The 24,004-nt window shown below is 42.8% G+C and overlaps 1 protein-coding gene across 1 annotated transcript in view; it reads left to right on the top strand.

Annotated features, from left to right (window-relative positions):
- LOC133966661 (adhesion G protein-coupled receptor A3) overlaps window positions 1–24,004 on the top strand; it is a 172,248-nt gene that overhangs the window by 48,128 nt on the left and 100,116 nt on the right. Inside the window, exons 8-12 of the mRNA XM_062401671.1 lie at window positions 1,619–1,783; window positions 4,832–5,051; window positions 5,399–5,548; window positions 7,102–7,263; window positions 7,538–7,771. Coding sequence (XP_062257655.1) covers window positions 1,619–1,783; window positions 4,832–5,051; window positions 5,399–5,548; window positions 7,102–7,263; window positions 7,538–7,771 — 931 coding nt within the window. The remainder of the gene's footprint in view (window positions 1–1,618; window positions 1,784–4,831; window positions 5,052–5,398; window positions 5,549–7,101; window positions 7,264–7,537; window positions 7,772–24,004) is intronic.

Genomic DNA, 24,004 nt, shown 5'->3' with positions numbered 1-24,004 from the left:
TTCATATGTGTTGTTCTTCATGTTGCCGTGGAAGCGAGTTTTCACATGGAGTATAATGTTGCGTAAAGTCAGTTTAGACCAGTGAAATTGAGAACAAGGTTGTAGCTGGAAGAAACACATGTTGTGTAGGACCATTTTATTTCCAACTTCTGATACCAGTGTACCACATAGATGGGAGACAGTCAATCTTACTGGTGACTGAAATATCTCTTGATAATCAAACCCTCCCACTTTGTGGCTACTCCGCTGTTGCTCAGACTCTAAAGCTGTTTTCAGAGCTGCACTGAGCTCCGCAGGTGCATTGGAAACGCAGCCCTGCAGGTGAACCCTCAGCTGAGCATCTGTGGATACTCAACCTGAGCCTGACAGGATCCATCGGGACTGGACATGCTGGGTCGGGTTCAGATCAAATGTTTTGAATATTTTTCCTGAGAAAAATACGATACCAGATTATTTTTGACACACATTTCAGTTATCAACTGTGTGTAAGAGTTCTCTTTCAGTGTGTTCAAAAAGCCAGTTTTCAAATTCATTCAGTCCCCTGTGTACAGATGAGAAAAAAACACGATTTTAAAAAGGGTCATAAGTCGTATTGTAGTGTGGATGGTACAGCTTCCAATCACATACAAGTATGGTGAATTACCAATCAATGACAAGGTAAGCTGTGGTGGTGTGAATGTGTTTGAGTCTTTTGCATTACTGAGAGTGTCCCCCTGTCTTTCGCTGAGACACATGCCGGGACAAAAAGACTCATAACTCACCTTGTAGAGGAAATATTGAGACCAATTGGAAGAAGGAGGAGAACATTTTTCTGAATCAATATTTCTGTCATTTTCTCTGATCACAGCTTCTCTACATCAGCATTTGCATTTAGAAGCCCACAGTGACATGTGGGATTTCAAGCACATGCGGCTGAATTATATCACAAAGAAAAGGTGTTTGAGTACACACAAAGCAGCATCTTTATTTGTCAACAACTGATTGTGTTTGGAAATTAAATAATTCTTTCTATTCTTAGAGTGCACGTTGCTTAGCAATCCCTGTCAGTTTTACTCTGTTTTCTATGGGAGTAACATCCTGAAGATTAGTCGCCCTGGCAAATGGCCTGCATTGGCTCTTGTGGCTGTTTCACCATCCTTTGTTTAATCAGGCCTTTTCCATTGAGATAGGAATCGCTGTGACAAAGTAGGAAAGATAAGCATGAGTAATGATCATCTTAAGTCACAGCCAACATTTTAAGCCGCTGCACACTCATATGTGCACGAGTCTCACTTGAGCAAATGAGATTGTGTGCAGCACACACGTGCACACCCTCCTGCCCTGATGAGCAGCCTCTGCTGACTGCTGAATCCCTAAGATGTTGCTCTAACCCGCACCTTTTTGCTGTATGACTAATTTTAATCCCTAGCCAAATCCCAAATTAATCCAAACCATCTAAAATTGAAGGGCCAACACAAAACTAATCCTTAAACTACATTCAGCACTAAACCTGAGGCCAAATCCTAATCTAGCACCTTGTACAAACCTTTTAAAGACGTTTGATGCTCGTAGGAAAAAGTTCAACACTCATGCACACGGATGCACGCTCACTATTTCCCATTCTCTCCTCCTGCTCCAGCGAGGTCGTCCTCTCCAACATCGACGTGGGCATCTCTGGCATCTGGGAGTGCATGGTGACCAGTTCCCGTGGCAACACCTCTCAGCAAATGGAGATAGTTGTTCTGGAGACGTCGGCACCGTACTGCCCCACTGACAGAGTCACCAACAACAAGGGGGACTTCAGGTGAGTCACCTCACAGCAGCCATGTTCAACCATGGGTGGTCACATTGCCTCACAACACTGAGCTGTCATGTTAGTGCCCTTGAAATAGGATGGTGTGAAAGGATTCATTTGAGAAAATCTGCATTTTCTTTCTCACTGAGAGCTGTTGTAAATGAAACACTTTTTTGTGCTGGTTTGGTAGCCTAAATTTAAAGATAACGTCAGCTGAGCTAAGGACTAAGTCTGGAATTCATTCCTATCCTTCCTATCTATCTTTTGGACAGACTAGTTGTACAAAAAGAGCAGAGGGGAATCGAACAGCAGATGTTTCAAATGTGCACAGAAGCAGCACTCTTGAATAAAGATAGAAAAAAAAAACTGATTAAAAACTCATCCTCTCTAATTAATAACATGGTCAATATATTGGTTTTGTCTAAACCAAATCTGGTTAATGTGAACTGCCCCATTGCATCACTGCTATAAACAGGCAGGTTGCTAATCACCTGGAAAAAAACATTTTAGATTTTGTTGGTTGTATTTTTTTTGCATTCAGACCGAGCTATAGGCTAGTGGTTCGGGTCTGCTTTCAACTTTCTATGCTAAGCTAACACCGCCTGGTGGTGGAGTTTTATTCATGCAAATATGGAAACTCTTGGATAAGAAAGGTTTTAATTTCCATCAGGTAAAAATAACTAAGGCTGCACAGTATAAATAAATCTGAGTGTGAACCTTAAGTTCATGTCTAAGAGTGTAGTGTAGCTACTGTTGATGGACAGTAATCATTGGTTTTCACTGCTGATGCCAGGAGGTCTCCAGGAAAATTACAGCTTCACCCCCCTATAATTTAATTAACCAAAAATATTAGCAATTTTAACATCTACTGTATAAAAACGAGCACTCACGCTCTGCTATTATCGCCCCATGTTCTCCACAGCATCCTGCTGCTTTTTGTTCCACCTGACAAAACCCACACCTGGTCTGCCTTGGCACCAGGCTCATTAACCATCCAAGACCAGAACTGAGTACATACAGTTCATTTAGTTTAATAATAAATTACTATGTTATATTAAAACTTTCAGGATTATTACAGCTCCGTGAAGTCAAGCTTTGAACCAAGACAGAAAAAATCTGAGCAGAAGTTTGAGATATAAAAGGAGGAATAAAGGCCACAGACCTCCACCACCATTTCTCTTTTTACCTGTCACCCCTCCTCTTGACCACCTCGACACCTTGTAGTAGCACACACAGGCACGTGCATGCACACACACGCACAGTCACATTCTCCTCACATTGTGGTTGCGCTGTTGTCGCGCACACTCTTTTCTAGCGGCTGTACTTTACAGCCTTCCTCCAGTGCAGCGAGCACAGAGGATTTTTATTCTGCCGGAGCACTGGAGTAATGGGCTGGAAAATTAGCCAACTTTTTTGTCTGGGGCGAAATTAATGCCATTTATTACTAAGTAGCTGCTGCTGCTTCTGCTGCTGCAACAATGTGGATGGAGAGACAGAGGGAGGGAATAGAAAGGGGTACAGGCTGAGGAGCAGTAGGACGGCAGGTCTCTACCCACGGAGCAGACTACCGGCTTACTGAGTGCCGTGCTCCTTTATCTTCATTTAGATGAAGTGAGAAGTGCTGCCACGTTAAGCATATCTCCAGATAACTTTCTGCTGAAGGACTTCGACGCTGCTTTGAGGAATAAACTGCAACAAATAAGACCCATGTTTTTCCCCTGATTGTGGACAAATTGACAACTGTTTCCTAAGGCAACAGAAAAAAAGACCTTTAATCTATAAAAGCACCAGGAGACAAATCCTTTTTTATTACCAGGGAAGTGAAGGCTAATGCAGTGGACTGTGAATGTTTGGCTGACTCCTTACACTCAAATGAGCTTTATTTCATTGCAACACCAACGGGCATTACCCTTAAAATTAAAAAAAACTTTTAATTCAAGCTGGCCGCATTCGCAGGTTGGTCAGTAGAGCAGCTCCAGCTTGACGACATTATTAAGAATGTCTCATTTCTTGCTTGAGAGGGGACTTCACTGAACTTTGCATGGCCATATGAACAACACTTGTAATTTGTATTTGAGGCTTTCTTTCCCCTTTAGGTGGAGCACGTTTCCGCTTCACTTACACATAACTCTCTAAAGCCCCTTTTCCACTGGTTAAAAAAAACACACTAAGATCTGCTAATATTAGACTCTTATCTGAGATGGGAATAGATTCAATCTGCAGTCACTCCTGCCTCAAATGAGTCTGCAGTAGACACAGTTTTGTTATCAGCCTCGGCAGTAGAGAAAACGTGACGCCTTTGGCAAGCCTGCTGTGTTTGTGACATTGAACATTACACACTGGGGGAAAAAAACACAGAAAGATATACACCTCTTCTGGCAAGGGGCCAATTACCCTTTTTTTGCGAGTTTACCCACACTCGAAAGGAATACATATACATATGCATATTCAATTTTGGTGTAAAAGAGGTATAACCCTTTCTGTTTCTCCTTCAACTTCCATTTGTGGTGCACAATATAAAGAATTCACATTTGACTAAGAGCTAAATTCTCATGAAGCTGTGGGACTTGCCAGACCCGGATTAAAAAAATAAGGCAACATCAAAACACCAGATGTCAAGGCATCCGTTGGTGTCATACAAGCTCCACCCATGATGCCTTTCAGTTATTTTCCCAAATAACCTTGATGAATGAAACAGAGCTATTTAGTTATCGCTCCTCCATAGACACATAATTCATTATACCATCCTCACAGGCTGAGCATCAGCACAACTAATGCAAAAACTTAATGTGTAAAATTGGTGGGGTGCCCCTTAAAATGCTCTCTGTCCTTAAACCAAAATATTGTTTAGTTTCCCTGTGCACAAACACATTGTTTCACCATCAAGTATCAGAATCTGGCAGTCTTCTGCAAAAATAATTAGAGCTAGCTGTAAATCAAATATGCAAATTAATAATTTCCTAAGTACAGGGAGTATGAAATTGCCATCTGGTGCAGTGAGTGCAGATTCCTCAGCTCACCTCATTCCTCATCGTTTGGTGATGTCTTGTGCGGCAGGTGGCCGAAGACTCTAGCTGGGATCCTGGCCTTCCTGCCCTGTGCGCCATCGACCTTCGGCTCGGCCCAGCACCCCTCCGGGGGCGCTCACAGCCCCTCCAGCCAGAGAGAGAAGAAGGCGTGGCGGCGCTGCGACCGGGCTGGGCGCTGGGCTGAGGAGGACTACAACCAGTGCCCCTACGCCAGCGAGCTCACCCGCGTGCTGCACGAGCTCACCCAGGTATCAGTGCACACAGTGAAGCTGCTTGAGCGCTGCTCAGATGGATTCATTCACAGATCTCCTACCACAGGCTTATTTCATTTGATCACTTCTAATTATGAAAGTTTACTTTGATATGTGTGTATATGAGTGCCTTTATAGACGTAATACATAGTGACCGACAATGAGCTGAACTCATTCTACTTGTCTCAAGAGATTCACCTCATTGAAATAGCATTACACTGACTTACCAGGTATCATTTCATCATGTTATCAAAGCGCTTATGTCTCCATTGAATTCTAATGATGGCCTGTGTGATCATCCTCTTTGACTAATGTTGTATACTTTTCCCTTTTTCAAATACCAGATAACGATTAACACCACCAACGCTCAGCCATTAGGACGGCAGCTAGTGGCTTTCACCAGCAGGGCGGCGCACTTCACTGACGTCATGGACGTGATCTTTGTCACACACCTGGTGGAGAGGCTGACGCGGCTGGTGGACAAACGCAGAGACGTGAGAGTTAATCCACAGAGATGCACAGCAGCCAGTTCACAACGTAACATGTCAGATTAGACTTCATCTGATCCCACGTTCCCCATCACATTAAAATAGCACAACTTCCGTTCTAACATTATTTTCTTAAAGTCAGCAGGTGATGTGTAGGAGCATGCTGTTCCCTTAAACCTCCAAATTCTGCCACGAATAATCCGCTAAATACCTCCCACGATACACTGTTTATTTTTCAAAGTTGAATGGCAACTTTACAAAATCTCCATCTCTGTCCCATTCAAACAAACTGTTTCTCTGTCACAGTCAGAATTACTATCAGCAGCATCTGGAGAGATCCTCCATAAAGACTTTACTGTCTCGGGCAGGCAGGCATGAACTTGCTTAATGTCACTTTCTATGCAGATACATTCCCAAGTAATATTCACACCACACACACACAGAGGCACGACACATGAATGAAAACTGTACAAAATCAACCAGCGATTCACCCAGTTCTGACTTAAACTGACTATTGAAGGATCTGTTCGTTTCTATTTTTGTCCAATGTTCATTGTGTTAGAATTGATATGTTAAAAAATCCCAAGCGGTCATGTAGGTTTACAAGAAATCCCTGCGTTAATTATCACACTGTGCTGCATACAATTAAAATATCACTTCCAATATTAATATATGTGCTTGATCATTGAAAGCAATGATTTGCCTTTAAGGATGAGATTTATCAGGAATACGTGTCGACCAGCTCGTTTTGAGGTAACAACGCTTCATCAAGAGCCTGAACTGAACAAACAGACAAGGACACCTCAGCGACAGACACCAATCACTGCCCGGAAACAAAACACACGCTGTCATTCTGGCTTCCATCCTTCAATCGATTCCAGACAGCTTAACATTTCAACTCATGGGCTTTCCCTGTTGCGCTTGGTGGCGAGGTTGGACCCGAATGACAATTTGTGGTCACGGAGATGCATCTCTTTTTTGGGCAAGTTTTTACCTGAAGCGAACTTCTGCGCTCTCATTGGCCAGAGGCAATTGGATGGCTTTACGTAACGCTGAAGGTCAGGGGAGGGTGATGAGCTTTGGTCAGTGAAAAGAATCAATATTCGCTCTCACTTCAATCGTCCAATTGCTCATCACGGGTCACCCAGGAGGAGATATTATGAGGAGATGCTTTGAGTTTTATCATTGGCACGATAATGCTGGGGAGACCACCCACCTTCACCCAATAGAGCACAGTCAGATGAAGCAACAATGAAAAGTACAGTAAGCAAATAGCGAACTGCCATCTCAAGGAAGCAATTATGCCCCATTGGAGCTGCTAATCTAAATTAAATCTCCCTTTAATGAATGAAGCCACCATTGCCTCCCTCACAATTCTGACTGGAGATTATAAATGTGCCTGTTGTTGCGGATATGATTGATGTTCATGATGAGTCTGCCTCTTTCTCTGTGTGTGTGTGTGTGTGTGTGTGTGAGTGAGAGAGTGTGTGTGGGCATTGCAGGTACAGTTTGTGTAAGACTGATCATGCATTTGCATATATATGCTTGTGCTTCTGCAGCTGGGGGACTACATCTCAGACATAGCCAGTAACATGATGCTCGTGGAGGAGCATATCCTGTGGATGGCCCAGAACGAGGCGCGGGCGTGCACTCGCATCGTGCAGTGTGTGGAGCGTATCGCCGACCTGGCACTGACCGGAGACAATCAGGTCATTTCTAAGGTATGGCTAGATGACCAAAACGTTTGAGAGGTTGATTGTCAGACTAAACGTCCTGTAGCTTTACTCTCTTCTTGAGACTTCAAATAATGAGAAGTTAATTTGGCAGGTACAGATATCTGCGTATCTAAATTTCCACTTTCCTTTGTTTTCCTGTCTCTCCTCCATCTGTATTTAAACCCTCTTCTGTCCCTTGGGGAAAAAGGTTGTCTGCTAAATGACCACTATCAAAATCTCTGCCCTCCTCTTTTTTCCTGCCCCCCCGCTCACTGCTAAGGTGTCTGCTAACATCGCTCTGGAGGCCTTCCTGATCCGGCCATCCAACTTCCTGGGCCTGTCCTGCACGGCCCTCCAATTAACCCCCGCTTCCGCCCCCTCCCCATTCCCCGGCAGCCACTCCCACGATGACAAAGGCGCGGGCAGAGAGCGCGACACCGCAGGGGAATCCATGCTCAACTTCAAATGCCACACCCTCAACAGCAGCGGCCCGCCGGCCAGTCAGATCAGCAAGGTAAGGCGTTAACCAGATGCTTTGGAGCTTTCCAAAACATATGCTACAATGTTTTTCTGCTCACCTCCTTCAGCAAAAATCTGATCCAGCCTGGGGTCAAGGAATGTTATGTCTCTTTCTCCAACCTCAGCGTGTTTTTGTTTTATTTTTATGAAAAGCCACTCTTTTGTATTTTGTGACACTCTGTAAAAGGAGGGCTTAAAGAAGGAGCACATATGATGTTCCAACAGAGGAGAAGGAAAATAAATAAAAGATGAGTTTGGGAGAACACCTTGTACAGTAGCTCCTGGGCACGATAAAATGAATTTGCCAACATCACACAGTCGAAGCATGTGAGAGGGATTACCACCTGCCCTTATGTCGCTTGTTGCCTATTTGTCCCGGCAAGATGACACCCTGTTTGGGTTTGTTGGCACGCCATAGATCAGCTGGTGATAGGTGGGGTTGTAATAGGGCTAAGGCCTGTAAATAGGGTGGTAATTTGGGAGAATGCGGGACACTCCCCTGTGATGGACAACTTGGCCTTGCATACCCGTCACTTTAAATCAGCTGTGGCCCCACCGCGGCTCCAGTTGTCGCCATCACACATGACAAATACCACCACAACGGGGTGGAGGCGAAACTCTGCAGGCGAAACACTCGGCTCAACAAACACTGAAGTGCGTGTTGGTGTGTGTCAGTGGGTGTGTGTTTATTTTTCATGTTGCACGCTCATTTCGTATCCCGCTTGTGTGACAGTGTCAAGGCTTTGCAATTATACCACCGAGTACGAGCTGCAGGCTGTGCGTAGCATGCATGTATGCACTGTGTGTAATCCCGGAAAATGAGAGAAGTCATTTGTACCAGTACAACAGAAAGTAGGTGTAACATGTATTTTGGTTAACACTACGAACATCTCTAAGCCGTGTGTTTTTAGTTTTGAAAGGATTCATTACACTTTCAAGTCAGGTCTAGGAAGAAAAAGCGAAATCATATTTTGTTGACTTCTCTGTGCTGAAGCCGGATTGCTGGGCTCAACCCCAAGGCTACTCAAGTCTTGGCACTCTGTGTCTTTGAGTAGCATATTTGAGCATGAAACTCCCAGTATGGTGGATTTGGCTTTTCACAAACTGAGAATATGAGAGGCTTTGTTGACGTGCGGTGCCGCTCCTAAACTCCCCATCGTCGCCTTATGTCAAGTAATCGTCTAATAATGTTTCTTCCTCTGTCATTTCTGTCAGTAGCAATTATCAAATCAATCAGGTCATAGTTGAATATAACATATCTAATTAAAAGTAAACGAAAAGAAGACAGATGGGAAGTAATAGACGCCCCTAGCAATAACATTTATCTAAAAGGCATCAGTGACATTCGCCTTTATTAGGTTAACTCCTCAGTCTAATTTACCTCTGTCATTTTAGCCTGTTCTTTGTCATATGCACCGCTTCAATGATAGGGATAGTCACAGCAGTGGATTTGGAACGGTGTCTTTATCAACTGTCTTGCTTTTTTTCATTCAATCATTCTGCCGCCTAATGCATTTCTTTCTTCCAAGTGAAATAAATCAAAAATCCTGGTGCATACAGAAAAGAAACAGGTGTTGCGTAATCTACCAGATAATCCACAAACCATGCAACCTGCAAAAAACGAAACAAAACTGTGCAATGAACAAAATTAACACTTTAGCACCCTTGTGATACATTATTTGTGTGTGTATGTATGCGTGTGTGTTTGAAACAAAGCCCTTTTGTGTTGGGACTGCATATGAGGCATTGTGCACTTGCTCTTGTGTGAGGTGAATGATGACTGTCTGCATAGAGTTCACACGTCAAACACCAAATCCCACAATTCCTTGTACACAATTGACATCTGTGAGGACATACACACATACTAGTGATTTACACACTTTACAAAACCAATATAAGATGTATATTTCCCATGATATGAAGTTGATGTGATACTTTGAATACATTGCAGTTTCAATACAGTTCTTGTAATTTTTCTGCAGTAAAAACAAAGTTTGTCTGACATTACTTGTTAAGGTTTGGTTTTCGTGTGCATTGAATGCAACAAGTCATTTGCGTGTCATTACTTGTTTAAATCCACGATACCTGTGGTTGCTTTCAGAGATGGCATCAGATGTTTAAAACCTCTGTAGCACCAGATTGCTCGTGTTCACTTAGTTCCTGACTGTATCCCCTGCTATTATGTATACATGAGTGACTTTAGACCGTGATTGGGGGTTATTGCTGTACCTGTGGGTCGCTGGTGTGAAGAAATCATAATAATAGTAGGACCCCAGCACATTAGAGGCTGTAGCCTTGCATCACCATTAAGTTAATCTTGATTTAACAAGGCACGTTGACTAACATCATCACATAAATGAAGTGCCCAATTTAAAGCGTCTTGGGAAGTACTTGTGGGTGGAGGGATGGGTCCACACATTCAATTCCAATCAATATGTACTTGAACACCACCATGCTTAAGAAACTATATTGTATAAATAGGTTAAATGTAGATAATAATTTGAGATAAGTGTGCACAACAGTCCATGATGAAAATAAATGTCAGTATGCATTGTCTGTGCTTAAATTTTGTGCTTCTATTATTTTAGCATTTTAGGCATTTTATTGAGCCAGATTTCTTCGGTGGCAGACTCTCACAGTCTTGACATATACTTGGTTAATTTTTTTAGGGAAGAACAAAATCAGTGAGTTTAGGGAATCGAGAGATGAAAAAGTGTAATACTAGTTCCACCTCTTTATTGGATTGAACACAGTTTTTCCTCCCTGGGCGATTCCCCCACTCTCACCTATGAGCTGCCGAATTTCCTCAGCTCCTGCTCCTCTGAAGCGGTCGCGACGAGGGGAGCGGCACCCTGTACAAGAGCACTTAAAGGTAATTGTTGAGGGAGGCCAGTGTTACTTCAGTAGCCTATAAAATGGCTCTAATCTATTCAAGCTATCACCAGCGTGCAACAATATCCTGAAATTGTTCTAAACCCAACTCTCTTGCTGCCTTTCGTAGGGCATGTGGGAAAGACTTCACCAATTTCTGATTATCTGGGGACGTCTCATAGGGCATGTGCTCCGGTCTCTCACACGCACCCACACAAGCTTAAGAATTCACGTCCGGTTAATTTAGTTTTGTTTCATTTTTAAGGAAAATTGAGACAATCAAGAATGATATTGTGTTTTCTCTTTTGTTTTGTAATCATTTTAATATTTTCTATTTTCACGTTTGAAGAATTGTAGGCAGTTATCTTTTGGAATTTATACACTTTACACTTTATTCATTTAATGCAAAAATGGGTGGGGGGTTAGAAGGTGTATGCCTAGTGTGAGCGTTCTAAAGATTCTAAAAGTAAAAAATGGTTAAATCTGTCCGTGGTCTTCCATATTTTTAATATCTGTTGAGATTTGAGAATCCTCTAGTGTGCACCAGGCGTAAGCCATGTCAGCTGAGCACTGAACCCCTAAACTGCCAATAAGTAGATTCTAGCCACTGTGCCACTTACATGACTTGTATTTAACCCAGCAGGGTGGTTCTGTAAGACATGTATGGACAAGTAGTGACACTATTTCAATTAGAAAAGACAAATGAAAAGACGGTTTAAAGAGCCACTAGATCAATGTATTTGACATGCGAACAAAGGCAAAGGTTAAAAGAACATGAGGCGTCTTTGGTGATTAGATCCCAACCTGGTGCTATCATTTAACAGTTAGAGTCACAGCTTGAGTCATACCCACTGGGTCTGTTCCAGACTGGGGCAGTTAGTTGCTATCCACGGTAAATTTGCTTCAAAAACATGCAACAATTTCACAGACTTTGTGGGTTTGTATACTCGCTGAACATGCTCAATGTGTTGTCTATGCTCCTCCCTTTGTGTGACTGCAGCAGACAAAACATTTCTCAACTATAAGTTCCCTTCCAAGCTCACATTATGGATTTCTGATTCATTAAAATCTGTTTGTGTGCAATGTTACAACATTACCCAGATGGATCTGGACGAGAGTCTACAGTTGCTGACTCTCGTACCGTTTCAAATGTCTGCTAAAGTTAAAACCTAATTGTTAGGGATCAAACTGAAATAGTGAGCACTCAAAAACAGCCATCTTTAAAAAGCATCTTTCCAGCCTTGGTACCTCTCACTTTGTTCCAAGCTCACATTATGGATTTCTGGCTCATTAAAATCTATTTGTGAGGTATGTCAGGAGAGTGTCACCTTAGATTCTGGTTTCTCAACTCTGGGTTTTCCAACAAGACACAGAAGGGATGTTTTCTTCAATGTATGAACAACTGAGCGCTGCATGGATTTTGTCGGATTCTAAAGTGTGCGGCCTGATATCATCTTATATTTGAATGCTGGAAGAATTGAGTGCAAGTGTTGCCATGACAATGAACCGGAGATCATTGAGCTGAGACAAATCTCGTGATTCTGGGTCTCGCAGCAGCAGGCTGCCCAAGTCAGCGTCATGTAGGAGAGTGGGGCATGAAAATAAAAGCAAATAACACCAACTAGTGTAAACGATAATGAAAACAGACATAGCATAGCAAATATAAATATATAAAGGAAATCAAATAGTATGTGCAGCAATTCTGACGTGAGACTGAAGGTCTGTTGTGTGAAAGTATCCATCTTTTTGCCCACCAGGAGTGTGAACTGTGCAAGATAAATACATTCTGTATAACAGGACCACATAACACACAAACACACACACACACACACACACACACACACACACACACACACACACACACACACACACACACACACACACACACACACACACACACACACACACACTCACACACACACACTCACTCCCCTATGACTCATCAGTCAGCCTGTCTAACACTCAGTTAACAGCACACTGTGAAGACGGCGATAGACACACGCCACCAATGCTTGTTACAGGAGCAAAGGAGTAACAGCAAAGATACAAACGGGCAGTAGAGAAGCTGGAGAAATATTCCTGGTTGGACGGACGCACGTCATCACACACGTCATCAGTGATCCTCTTCCGAACCAAGCTGCTTTACATTTGGCCACTAGTTTTATCTCCTGTGCTTGTTTGCTTTTTTATTGTTGAAGCGTTAGCATGTTTTTAAATAGTTTATAGTGATTGTCTTTTTCGTTGCATGTACAGCATAGTGAGTAGTCTGTATGTAAGGCACATAGGCAATCATTGCTTTAAGCTACAACAGCCCGCTACAGAAGTCTGCCACCACTTTATTATTAACAACAATAGTGGAACACAAAAAAATGCCCTTTATAAGTGATTAATGGGACAAATCCTAAGAACGTCCCCATAAACTCCTCCTCCAGGCTGTTTGATCTCCTTGTGTAAGTGGCTCAGTGATCTGCTCTCTGTCTCACTCTGGCAGAAGCTCTGCACCGTTTAGAGCCATTTGGGGTCCAACTGGACGAAGACACACAACATATGGCTCCGCTGTGCCGACACCTTGCCAAAAAGTGGCATAATAAAACACAGCTTTCCAACATTATCATGTTGCATAATGCACTCTGGTGCAAAAGTTTGTGCCTCCAGATTGATTTTCTGTATTAATGCAGATACATTTCAGCAAATGCTTTTTTTCTGTATTAATGCAGATACATTTGAGCAAATGCTTTAGAAAAAAAAGCAGACCAGAAGAAAAAAAGAAAAAGCTTAACAGCATAATTAAATAACACATAATAGTGTCCCTGGTGTAAATGGGTTTGTGTAAAACAGGAGAACCCTTCATAATTTGGCAGAGATATGACCAAAAATGTTATCAAGATAAAACAAATCATGTAAATATATTATACATTTTTTTACAATAATTTTCATAATAAATGCCACATGTTTTATATTTAACTTTAGTCATGACAGAATTGTTCTACTGAGTGAAGGTTGTGTTTTTAAACTCTGTATGAGCAGAGGCAAACACTTGATAAACACCGAAACAATGATAACATAAACAATTTGAGGTAGATCAATGATGTGTTTTACCCCCACAGTGTGCTAACCCAATGCGCATTATATTTATATGTGTTGTACTTTTGTGATATTGCTATTGATGAAAATTACATTGGGATAATTATTGATACTGTTTTATTGCCCAGCTCTACTAGGGGCACAGTCCTGAAACAGCCATGCAGCACACTCTCATGTGTACCTCCAATAACAGACAGGGCAGCCTGGTAAAAACTTTATGGATCATTTTATAGATATTTTAAACTATCTTCATGTCAATCAATTCTACAGCATATTGTTCCATTGTTGTGGACTGACCAACTGACCATCCCACATTGCCATCCATAAAGTCATACTAAAGTCTAGTAGATGTGCACATCCCATGAAGCAGAAATAGCTGCTGAACTAGTACAGATGAAGTAAAGGAACCTTGGTAGATGTCTCATTAAAACTGCAGAACTTTGCCACAGAAACGTTTGTTCCTCGTCCATAGAGTGATGTTATTAAAAAGGCTGATGTTTCATTTGACCTGGTAGATGTCCCTATTGTAGCCGTGTGAGAGGACAGATAGTGCAAATTCAATTTGAGAAGCATACATTTATTCCTTTTTAAAATTTGCCCATCTCTGTGTGTATCTCACCCACATATCAATGTTACAGCTTTACCCAGATGGATCATATGAAAATGAACACATAGACGCATTTTTCTACAGTCGCTGAGTCTCATACCGTTTTTGTTAGGGATCAAACTGAAATAGTGAGTTCTCCAAAAAAAGCCATTTTCTAAAGCGAACACTCCTTCTGTCTTCCACCCCCCCCTCTCCACAGACTGTAGAAAGGTGGCTTTGACAAACTTGCTTCAAATATTTGGAACAAATTCTTGTAAATGTTGGATCAGATAGAAATTGCGTCGATCTTGAGGCTTTCTACTCTGCTTGAGCTGGAAAAAGGTCGGGTGAGGTGAAACACTAGGTTGTGTAAATAGGCTGGCAGTTTTCACAGGGTGATTACAGTGCAATTGCAAAGACTTGATGGATGCTAAGATCGACAACATGACTGCTCCCAAACAACAGTGTCTTGTTCGCCCCCGGTGGCTGGATGGAGTAGAATCATAAACCCTGTCCCCTCCGTGTTAGTGGATGGGACAGGGACCAAATTTATACTTCAGAGTTACTTAATTTTAAATGTTTGCAAATAATAATTGCTATAGTAGGCTACTTTCCAAGTTTATCTCACGGTTAACAACCCAACGTGAAGCCTCTGCAGGGAACACTAAAGAGAGTAAGAAAGCTCAGAGAAAAGATAGTAAGATCTAGAGCTGATTTTGTGTTAAACAAGGTTCTTTTGAGATATCTTTGTGTTTGTCATCATGACCTCCATGTTGGGAACCACTTGATGAACTGGCTTTGAGCTCACTGGCATATGGCCTATCTGTCTTTAATCTGTACCGACACACTTAAACCCTGACTTTGCATTTTTTTCTACTTCAAAAAGTTCCAGCATCTTGCCAGATGAATTTGTGTCTGCCGGCTGACCTTTGGTTGGTATCGCACTGTTTAATACCACAGTGTCACTTTGTTTGGAAAAGATTCAGAACTAATAAATAACATATGGCATCTTATCATATTTCCCAAGTCAGTGGACATCACCTTGAACTGAAATGCAGAGTGTATGGTTCACTGACGATGACAGTTCGGGACAATATTTACTACTTCCGATCCCCCTCTTCCTTGTCATTGACAGGTAATTAGTGGAAGCCTTTAGGCTGAACGGGGAGAGTATTCCCAGCGCCCTGTCTCCTCCGACAGCCTGCTCCACAGAGCGCCACTGCTTCTTAATTACAACTGCACCGCTCTGCGTGGGTGTGCGTCTTTTTTCTTCTTTTTAATGGGAGGGTATGTGGATATGTTTGTGTTTTTGGTGTGAAGGTGTGCAGCATGAGCGCTCCTGTGTCTGTGCACGCTGCCCTCCAGGCTGTAGCAGAACTCAACCGCCGAATAGCGCACAGTAAACAAATTCTCGGTGTCAGCACAGGCATCTAAGACGACCGAATATGACCTAGTTTGTCCCGATTCAGTAAACATGGCGCTTTATGAATGTGAATGCGTAATGTGCTGATAACTCGCTTCTAATTGGAATATGTTAGGGAGGTGTTGTGTTCAGTGCTTTAATAAGCAATGGAGGATTTAAGTGCTTAACTCCAACATGAGTGGTGCAACGACTCTTCATTAGCTCGTTGACCTGCGCCTCTGTGTGGAGGGGCCGTGGATTTGAGAAAATCCTCCCCTCTGTATTTGACATGCAAACGACCAGGGGTTAATTGTATGGGTTCTGCACAGCAGTTAAGTGAAGAAGTCAAATGGCAATGAGCATTAACGCTGGAAGGGTCTTAAGGTTTTATTAGTTCATGTTATGCTTCTTAATTAAGAGTGGCTGCGTTGTGCATGCGTGCCATAGGTGTATAAATCTAAGGGCATGCATGCATATTAATGTTTGTCTTTATAAGTCAATATACACTCAGCTGCAAGGTTATGAGGTACACCGGACTTAATATAATGCAGTATAATACAGCACCCTTATAATAAGGATGAAGATTATAATAAAAGTTGTTTTAGACATAAACCCCACAAAATGTTCACACAATAGGGTCTGGACTTTGCCTTCAGATTATAAAGAAAGAACCAGCGTTTGACCAAAATCTGGGTCCTGCAGTTTTTTGTCTGTATAATGTTGAAACACTTTATCATCACGCACAGTCGCTTCGGTGAATCCTCTTGAGGATTTCCTGCTGTATTTAGACAGGAGCTCATTCAAAGATTATTACTTACTATTATTAGACTATTTTATTTTTGCTGTGTGTACCCTATAAACAGAGTGTCCTTCTAAATACTGGGCTGTTGCATTTTTTGGTGCATCCATTCAGGCGTGTGTTTGTGTGAATGCAAAAAGTGTGAGTCTGTGCGGATGCCTTATGCTCAGCAGAGTGAAGGCACATAGAGATTTTACTCCGTCCTCAAGGAATCACATCTTCTTTTCCCTCTCTTTCTCTCTTTGGTGAAACAAACAGGCCTGTGATGCAGCGGTGAGAGGCCTTGAATGCTAAACACATCATAAGAGAGGAAGGCAGAGCGAGGAGGAGGAGGGGGGGAATAAGGGTGTGAGACAAAAAGAGAACTGAAATCGAAAGACACAAAAGAACAATAAAGGATGTGGACGCGGCCAAAAGTGACAAATGGGGGACTGGAGCTGGACAGATGGACATATTTGGCAAATAGAGGGTGAGAAGTGAGATGGAGAGACGTAGCAGGGGAGGTTGATATTAAGAGCAGGAGAATGAGAAAGGAAAAAAAGTGCTGTGGATGGCTGGAGATCAGCGGGCCTTAGAGACAGAGATTTATTTTTTGGACAAGCTGCCCCCATCAGAATCAGAATCAGAATTAATTTTATTGCCATGTATATTTGTACATACAGGAAATTGCCTTGGTGTGGTTGGTGCACTGTACAAACAACAATATAAAAACAACAATAGAACAACAATATATACAGTAAGAGAGTTATGGGCACGTGCTGTTCTAAGGTGCAGAGATTGGTGATAGTGCCAATAATATATAGTTATAAATTATGTGCGGTGGGGGGGGGGGTCAGCAGAGTCAGTGTGATGAATCATTCACCCCATCTCTGACCCTGCAGGAGCACCTGCCTCCCTTTCTCTTTCCGCCCCACCCTATTCACGCCAGTCTATGCTATGTAATGTTGAGTTGAATTATCCAGGATGCTCTGGTGTTTAGTGCAGTGCTAACCTCTGTTGACTGTGTAATCTGATGCAGTCATTCACTGCTGCATAACAACGCCGTTTCTCTCTGTGCCACAGTGAGGACATAAATGGAGGCATTAGCTCATCTCTGTCCTTTTTAGATGTCATTTTCTCTCTGGTGTGCCATTCCACTTATCAGGCGAGTTGAACCACACTCTGAGCCAGCTCTGGTGCGTCCTGACAGCTGCTGTAGTGGTGACGATTCATTATGCTTTGAAAACTGTAACACTTGTATCGGCATCCAAATTGTATCTTCAACATTCATGTGAAAGAAAGTGTTTTCCCATGTGAAATGGAAACATTTAGCTTTAGGAAATTCCCTTTTGAGCAGTTCTGACACAGTCAGAACTTTTCACAAATTAAAAATTGTGTGTGGAATCTCAATCACAATCTGTTTGAATATGAAGTCATTGTATCATTTCTTTTATCTGAAAACAAGACTTCGAAAGTGTCCATGTTGCATTAGTATTGGACAAAATTTGAACAATATCTATCCCTACCCATGTCCCACCTTTCCACCAAATTGTGTTGAAATCCATTCAGTTTATTTTCTATACTCACGCTGTCAGACAAACAAATGTACAGGGGTGGAAATGTAAGGTAATAAAACCAGGCTGGCTGCTAATAGTTCTGGACAGTAAAGGGTAAATTAATTGCACCACAACATCTGTGCCACTGAGATTGGAGTTTCACCTAATCTGATTTCTTTTGGGTGTTATTAGCTGTGAAAGAATAAAACTAATCTAGACTTGGACTCACTTTTTCCTGCTCAGTGCTAATAAAAGGCAGAACATTAGAACATAATAGCAATGCACCATGCCCCAGTAATACAGGGCTACTAGCACCCACCTGTTTGCACGGGTGGGTGGTGCTGCCCTGCTAATAAATAACAGATTCAGGTGAAGCTGACCCTTGAGAAGAAAAGAAAGAAAACGTGTCCGTCTGTCATGGAAAGTAAAGCTCTGTGACCGAGCGGCCACAAACTGAGTGAAATCTGAATATTTGTGGTGCGAGAAAAGCCGTGCCTGTTTTCCTGGAAGGTTGAAACTGTTGATTCACAGGTTTCAGCCAACAGCAGCAATATGGTTCATGTCCTAGTGTAACTCTGAAAGTGAATGAGCAACACCTTTCCTCCCTGAATAACAAACGCAGCCAGCACTCAAAGACCGGCCAGCGCTGGAAGCCCGTGGTACGGAGCGGCTGCCAGCTGTTATATGTGTGTCACTACAAATTCGAGGCATGGATTTGCTGTAAAGTCCTGTGTCTGCTGGGCAAACTTTATTAAAATAAGCGTCATTCTGCAGGTCGGGACTTTTACGTCTCCTGATTCTGATGCTTTAAATGACTTTGTCAACTCTGCGACGGCTGCTGACATGTCCTCTCCGCAGCCAGTTATCTCTGTCTCCAATTTGACATGACAGTAGGTCATTATGGTCTCGTAGTCACAAGTTGGACCTCCTCCTCCACTTCAGTCCGAGGGCATTCATCATCCCCTGTCGTCTCGTTGGCACCTATTGGATACACTGCCTCACATTCAAACCTGCTTCACCACTGGCCCTATCCAATATTGACAGAAATAGAACAACAGACAAAACTACTGACAAGGTCTTTCAGGAGCCTATTCAGGAGCAGTGTTTGCTGGGGGGGAGAGGAGCTCCTTTCACCACAGACCAACGGCGTTTTAACTTTGCAGTGGTGAAGGGATAATGAGTGAATTTTTCATTTTTCAGTGAACTATTCCTTTAGCATTATGAGCAATCACCACAATAGCCTAAATGGCCCAATTTCAAACGCTCACACAAACACACATACAAAGCATACACATTCTGACCATTCCTCTCACTCCCTCTCTGCTCTCCCTTCTGCTCCCCTCATCCTTCTTCTCCGGATCCCTTCATGTGGCTAAAAGCAGCAAATGCTGAGCCAACTGGCTGCGTGTGTCTCCCTTGCGCTACCTAATCTGGCCTGTCCTGCTTTATCTTCCACCTTTGCTACTGGTCTGCAAATCACAGCTCAATTGACCCTTTGCTTCGGTCCTCCCTTCCCTCCCTCTGCCCTCCTTCATGTCCTATACAGCGGGCGCCCCCTTCCCAGAGGAAGGGAGCAGCAGCGGGGAGTCCTTTGCAATCCATCTCAAGTCACTTGTGTTTCTCTGGGTGTGTTGCATCCTCACATGCTACATCCCGCTCCGTGTGGGTTAGCCTCAGGATCCTGTAAGAGCACGTCGCCCAAGGGGAGCTGCTGTTCTACTGGCGTGCATTAAAACGCCAGAATTAAATTGATATTCCAGTATTTTTCTCTTTTTGGTAGTGAGGGTATTATATCACGTGGTTACTGAAATTCCATGTTTTGGGAGGAGACACCTGTCCTGTCTCATGAGATCTTTCTATCGCTTACTATTCTTGTCGTATATGTCATGGTAGAGGTAAATGATGCCTGGGGGGGGGGGGGGGCACAGGTGTGGTTCTGGGACATGGTCCACTGACACTAGTTGTCCACACACTGGTTTAGGCACGGCTGCTGGTTGCCTCCTCATACTCACGGACATGTGAATGAATATGTAATCGGGGAGAACAAGCAGCAATCAAGTGTGTGAAAGACAGGGTTACACCCACTCAGTGCAACTTATATTAACCGAATCAGGTTTGAGTCAGGCTCGGAAGCAAAACTGAACAACCTACCGTTTGGGTCGGGCTTGTTTAATTTTCTGGCCTGGACGGGGTCAGATGGAAATATGCAACCCCTATAGCATTAGTAGCTTAGGTAGCCATGTGTACAATAAAAGCTCAGTGGGGGATAATATAAAACCGAGTCAACTGAGGTGTCCCCTTTTTATGGAAGATAATTTGTGGCCAATTTAGATAAAACACACTAGTGAAAAATAACTTTTTTATATTTATTTTATAGTCAATTTCTGCCAATAAGTCCCTATCACCTAAATCTTACACACTGGACCTTTAAAATCTCGGTCAGGTTCTGACACTCCACTCATCTCGTTTAGCTGAAGATAACTTTGATGCTTTAACTAATGAGTAAGCCTGCTCCCTTTTTACGGACCTTACCTGAAGGCACTGGTTATACCTGTTACAGTATTTCACTACAAGATATACTGTATGAGGACCTGAGGTGAGAGAGGTGAAGAAATTAAAATGCTTTATTTTTTTATAATTAGGCTGTTGATTTATAATGGTGATGAAGGTATTGCACAATCTAGGTCATGGTGACGACCATGACACCGGTGTGCAACCCACCTCCTAATCTCTAATAATGTGCACAGAGACATTCTGGTTAAACGACAGCGTCCCTGCAGAGGGACACCAGACAGCTGTTGATGAGACCCATGTGATTCCTGTGGCCAAATGAAAGCTGAGGAGACATGTTTGATCATTTTTGCACTTTACTGCTCTGCCTGGCTTGATATTTGAATCCGGCTTCTGTGCATATATATATATTGCTGTGAAATGCCTGCCATGCTGAAATATGTGGAGCCATGTATAGAAGGTACACCTGGGCTCGCACCTGACACGTGTGATTTGCTGGGGACAACATATGCTGCCGCTGCTGTGTTTGTATGCAGAAAATGTAGACATTTTGCACCTGCTTGGATTGAGGGGACTGTACAAAAACACACACATACGCTCAGCAGCACACACACTCGTTTTGACGAATAAAATCTAAAGACCTTCACACACACCCTTGAGAAGAATCTGTCACTACTCATGTAAATCATACCTTTCCACCTTCCTTCCCTGTCGGTTCACAACCGTCCCTCTTTGCTTCCCACTCTTTTATCAGCTCCATCCACAGCGTGCTTCGGGGGGGAAACAGTATCGTTAATACTCGCAAATAGCAGAGGGAAAAAAAAGACTTTTTCTAATTGCTCTGCAGCGTGTGTTTGCGTGTTGCACCATCTGTGGAGCGTCTGCCGTTCCCTCAATTAGAATTCTTAGATCAATGAGACTGGGGTTTTACTGCACAGTCAGTGTTTGCTCAGATGGAATCCGCTGCTAGAGCACCGGCTTTCACAAGTTCTAATTACAGTAACGCTGTGCTCCCCTCTCGACGGTGAGATATCACTCTCTGTCTCCCCCTCTGTATATTTCCCTCTAATTATTGTTATTCCTCATGTGGAAATAGTCGTTTCACCCCCCCTACTGTATCTGTTACTGCGCCGCGCAAAGCTGTAAATTTGGCATCGCAGCTACGAGTCCTCCCACAGAGTGTCCATAATTTTGGATTTACTGAAACAATATAAGCTGCTTATTTTCGTTGAGATGTGTGTGTCTCGTGTAGGGGGAGAGGGGAACAGGCGAATGCACACAGCCCCATAGACACGCACATGTGCACAGCCTTTAACTCATTTGCTATTTAGGGTTTGTGGGTAATTAAGGGTGTTACCACAGCAAACCTGTGCGGGACAACCCCATTGCAGTATTCATAGACACTGTAACAGGGAGGTAACTCAGTGTCATGTCAAGCGATGTGAAAATGTGCTACTCTTAGATGGATTATAATGATGCCCATCTCGCACTTCTTGCTTCAATTCATCTGTCTAATAATGCCAGAGATCTCTGTCTGTATAGCTGCTGTCAGACATGCACTGGACTCCGCAGTTACTACAGACTTTATTCGCCTGATCTCCTCCTATAAAGTCCATAGAAATCCAGGCGAAGTCGATGCGAGAACACATCAGGGAAATCCCCGCTGGGGTCACCACAGGCGAGAAGGGGGTGGGTGTGTGTGTGTGTGTGTCTGTGCGTGTGTGTGTGTGTGAGAGCATATAATGTGCCACAGATGCAAAAATGAAAAAAAAATAACACAAATGAAAACAAATATCTCCCAGTGAAAAAGCATCGACACACATGTAGAATACACAGACCAAGGTGTAATGAGACCTTTTGGTGAAAAGAGTTGACGACGGTGTGTGATCCCTGCAGCGGAGTAAATACGTCACTTCCTGTCTCTACCTGCTGCACCCGGCTGCTCCACATCCGTCGCCTGAATAATGTGGAGGTTTTGATGCTGTGCCCCTTCTCCTTTTGGTTTTGGAGCTGTCCGTGGTCCCTGAGTCTGTAGCCAGGTTACATTATTTTTTAGCATAGTTCATTACTGAATGGGTGTCTATGTTAGCAGTGAAACCAAAGCAGATATACTGTAACACAGTATACTTAGGCATATGTTAATTTATCGCAAGTCCTTTCGTTATGGCAATATTCAACAATGATCTTGCATATCGCATGTTTTCCTAATATCATGAAACCCTATTGCAGACTCCAGCAGGTGGTCTTTGCTGCGCTTCAATTACTGCAGGTCACTCCTAAAGTTTCAGCTGCAACCAGATTTATGACAAAGCAAACAGCCCATTCCAGACAGGCCGCTTTAAAATGGCCCCTTCTCTAGTGTAGATAGTGTAAATCCTAATCACAGATGTAGCCGTGTCTGTACACTGTCACTGCCGATGTGATTCGTAATTTCTTTCTGTTTTCACATCATGATTTGCTGAATGTGACACAGCTTTTATCCTTTTTTGCTTTGTGACCTCCTACTAGACACCAGACAAAGATAAGTAAACGCAAACGCCTCAGTAAAGTGCTGCTTGACTTACTGTCAGCCAACTGGAAATCAATTTCCAACTGATCCATGAAGCTCTGATAGCACAGGATGGAAACGATCAAAAGTGTCTAATGAACATGTTGCCTGTCAGTCCAAATAAAATCATGTTTGGGTCTCTTGTTTCATGTGCGTTAGTGTGAGCACAAGTCTGAGGCCATTTTCCTCTCTCAAGTTTAAGATCATGACTTGTCAAAACAAGTCCAAGTGTCCAGTAACACCATTTTTGCATTTTCTAAGAGATAATCTGAGGAATCACAATACGTAAATCTGAGATCTTTGATTGTTTAATTAGAAACATATCGACATCTGTCATCCAGACGGTACTAGTTCTCGGAAACTACAGAATAAATAAATGAACCGAGGACAAACCAGGGTCAGAAAAACATCATGGTCGGATTCAAGTTACAGGAGCTGGATCTGATTATTTATTTATTTTCCTCTATATTTGCTGAGCTGACAGCTCACCTGTGCTCTGTCTGGTTAAGGAGCTGCTTCTCTGCTCTTGGTGTGTACATGCGCTGTGGGTCTCATCGTGGTCCTAAATTAACTGGTTCTTGGTTCAGTTCAAAGCAATACAAGGTATTCAACAAAAAGTTTGATTACCTACGCCTCGTCGCCTCCTTAACTAAAGTAGTGAGATAGTTTGAGGTGCTTTTTGGATCGGGATACATTTGGAAACAAAAATCATACAAACCTCCAAGGTACACTCTTTGTATCTAAAGCCTTTAATGTGACGGAATGTTTATGTGAACCGTATAAAAAACTAAGCTTTGACACGTTTGGGCATCCAGCCTTCGTCAGGGAGTCAAACCGATCACCTTAAACAATAGTTGGCTATTCAGCCAATCAGGTACTGCTACTCAGATAT

The sequence above is a fragment of the Platichthys flesus genome, chromosome 12, assembly GCF_949316205.1.
Source record: "Platichthys flesus chromosome 12, fPlaFle2.1, whole genome shotgun sequence".
Lineage (NCBI taxonomy): Eukaryota > Metazoa > Chordata > Actinopteri > Pleuronectiformes > Pleuronectidae > Platichthys > Platichthys flesus.
The sequence above is the reverse complement of the archived record's forward strand: the minus strand, read 5'-3'. Positions and strand labels throughout refer to the sequence as shown.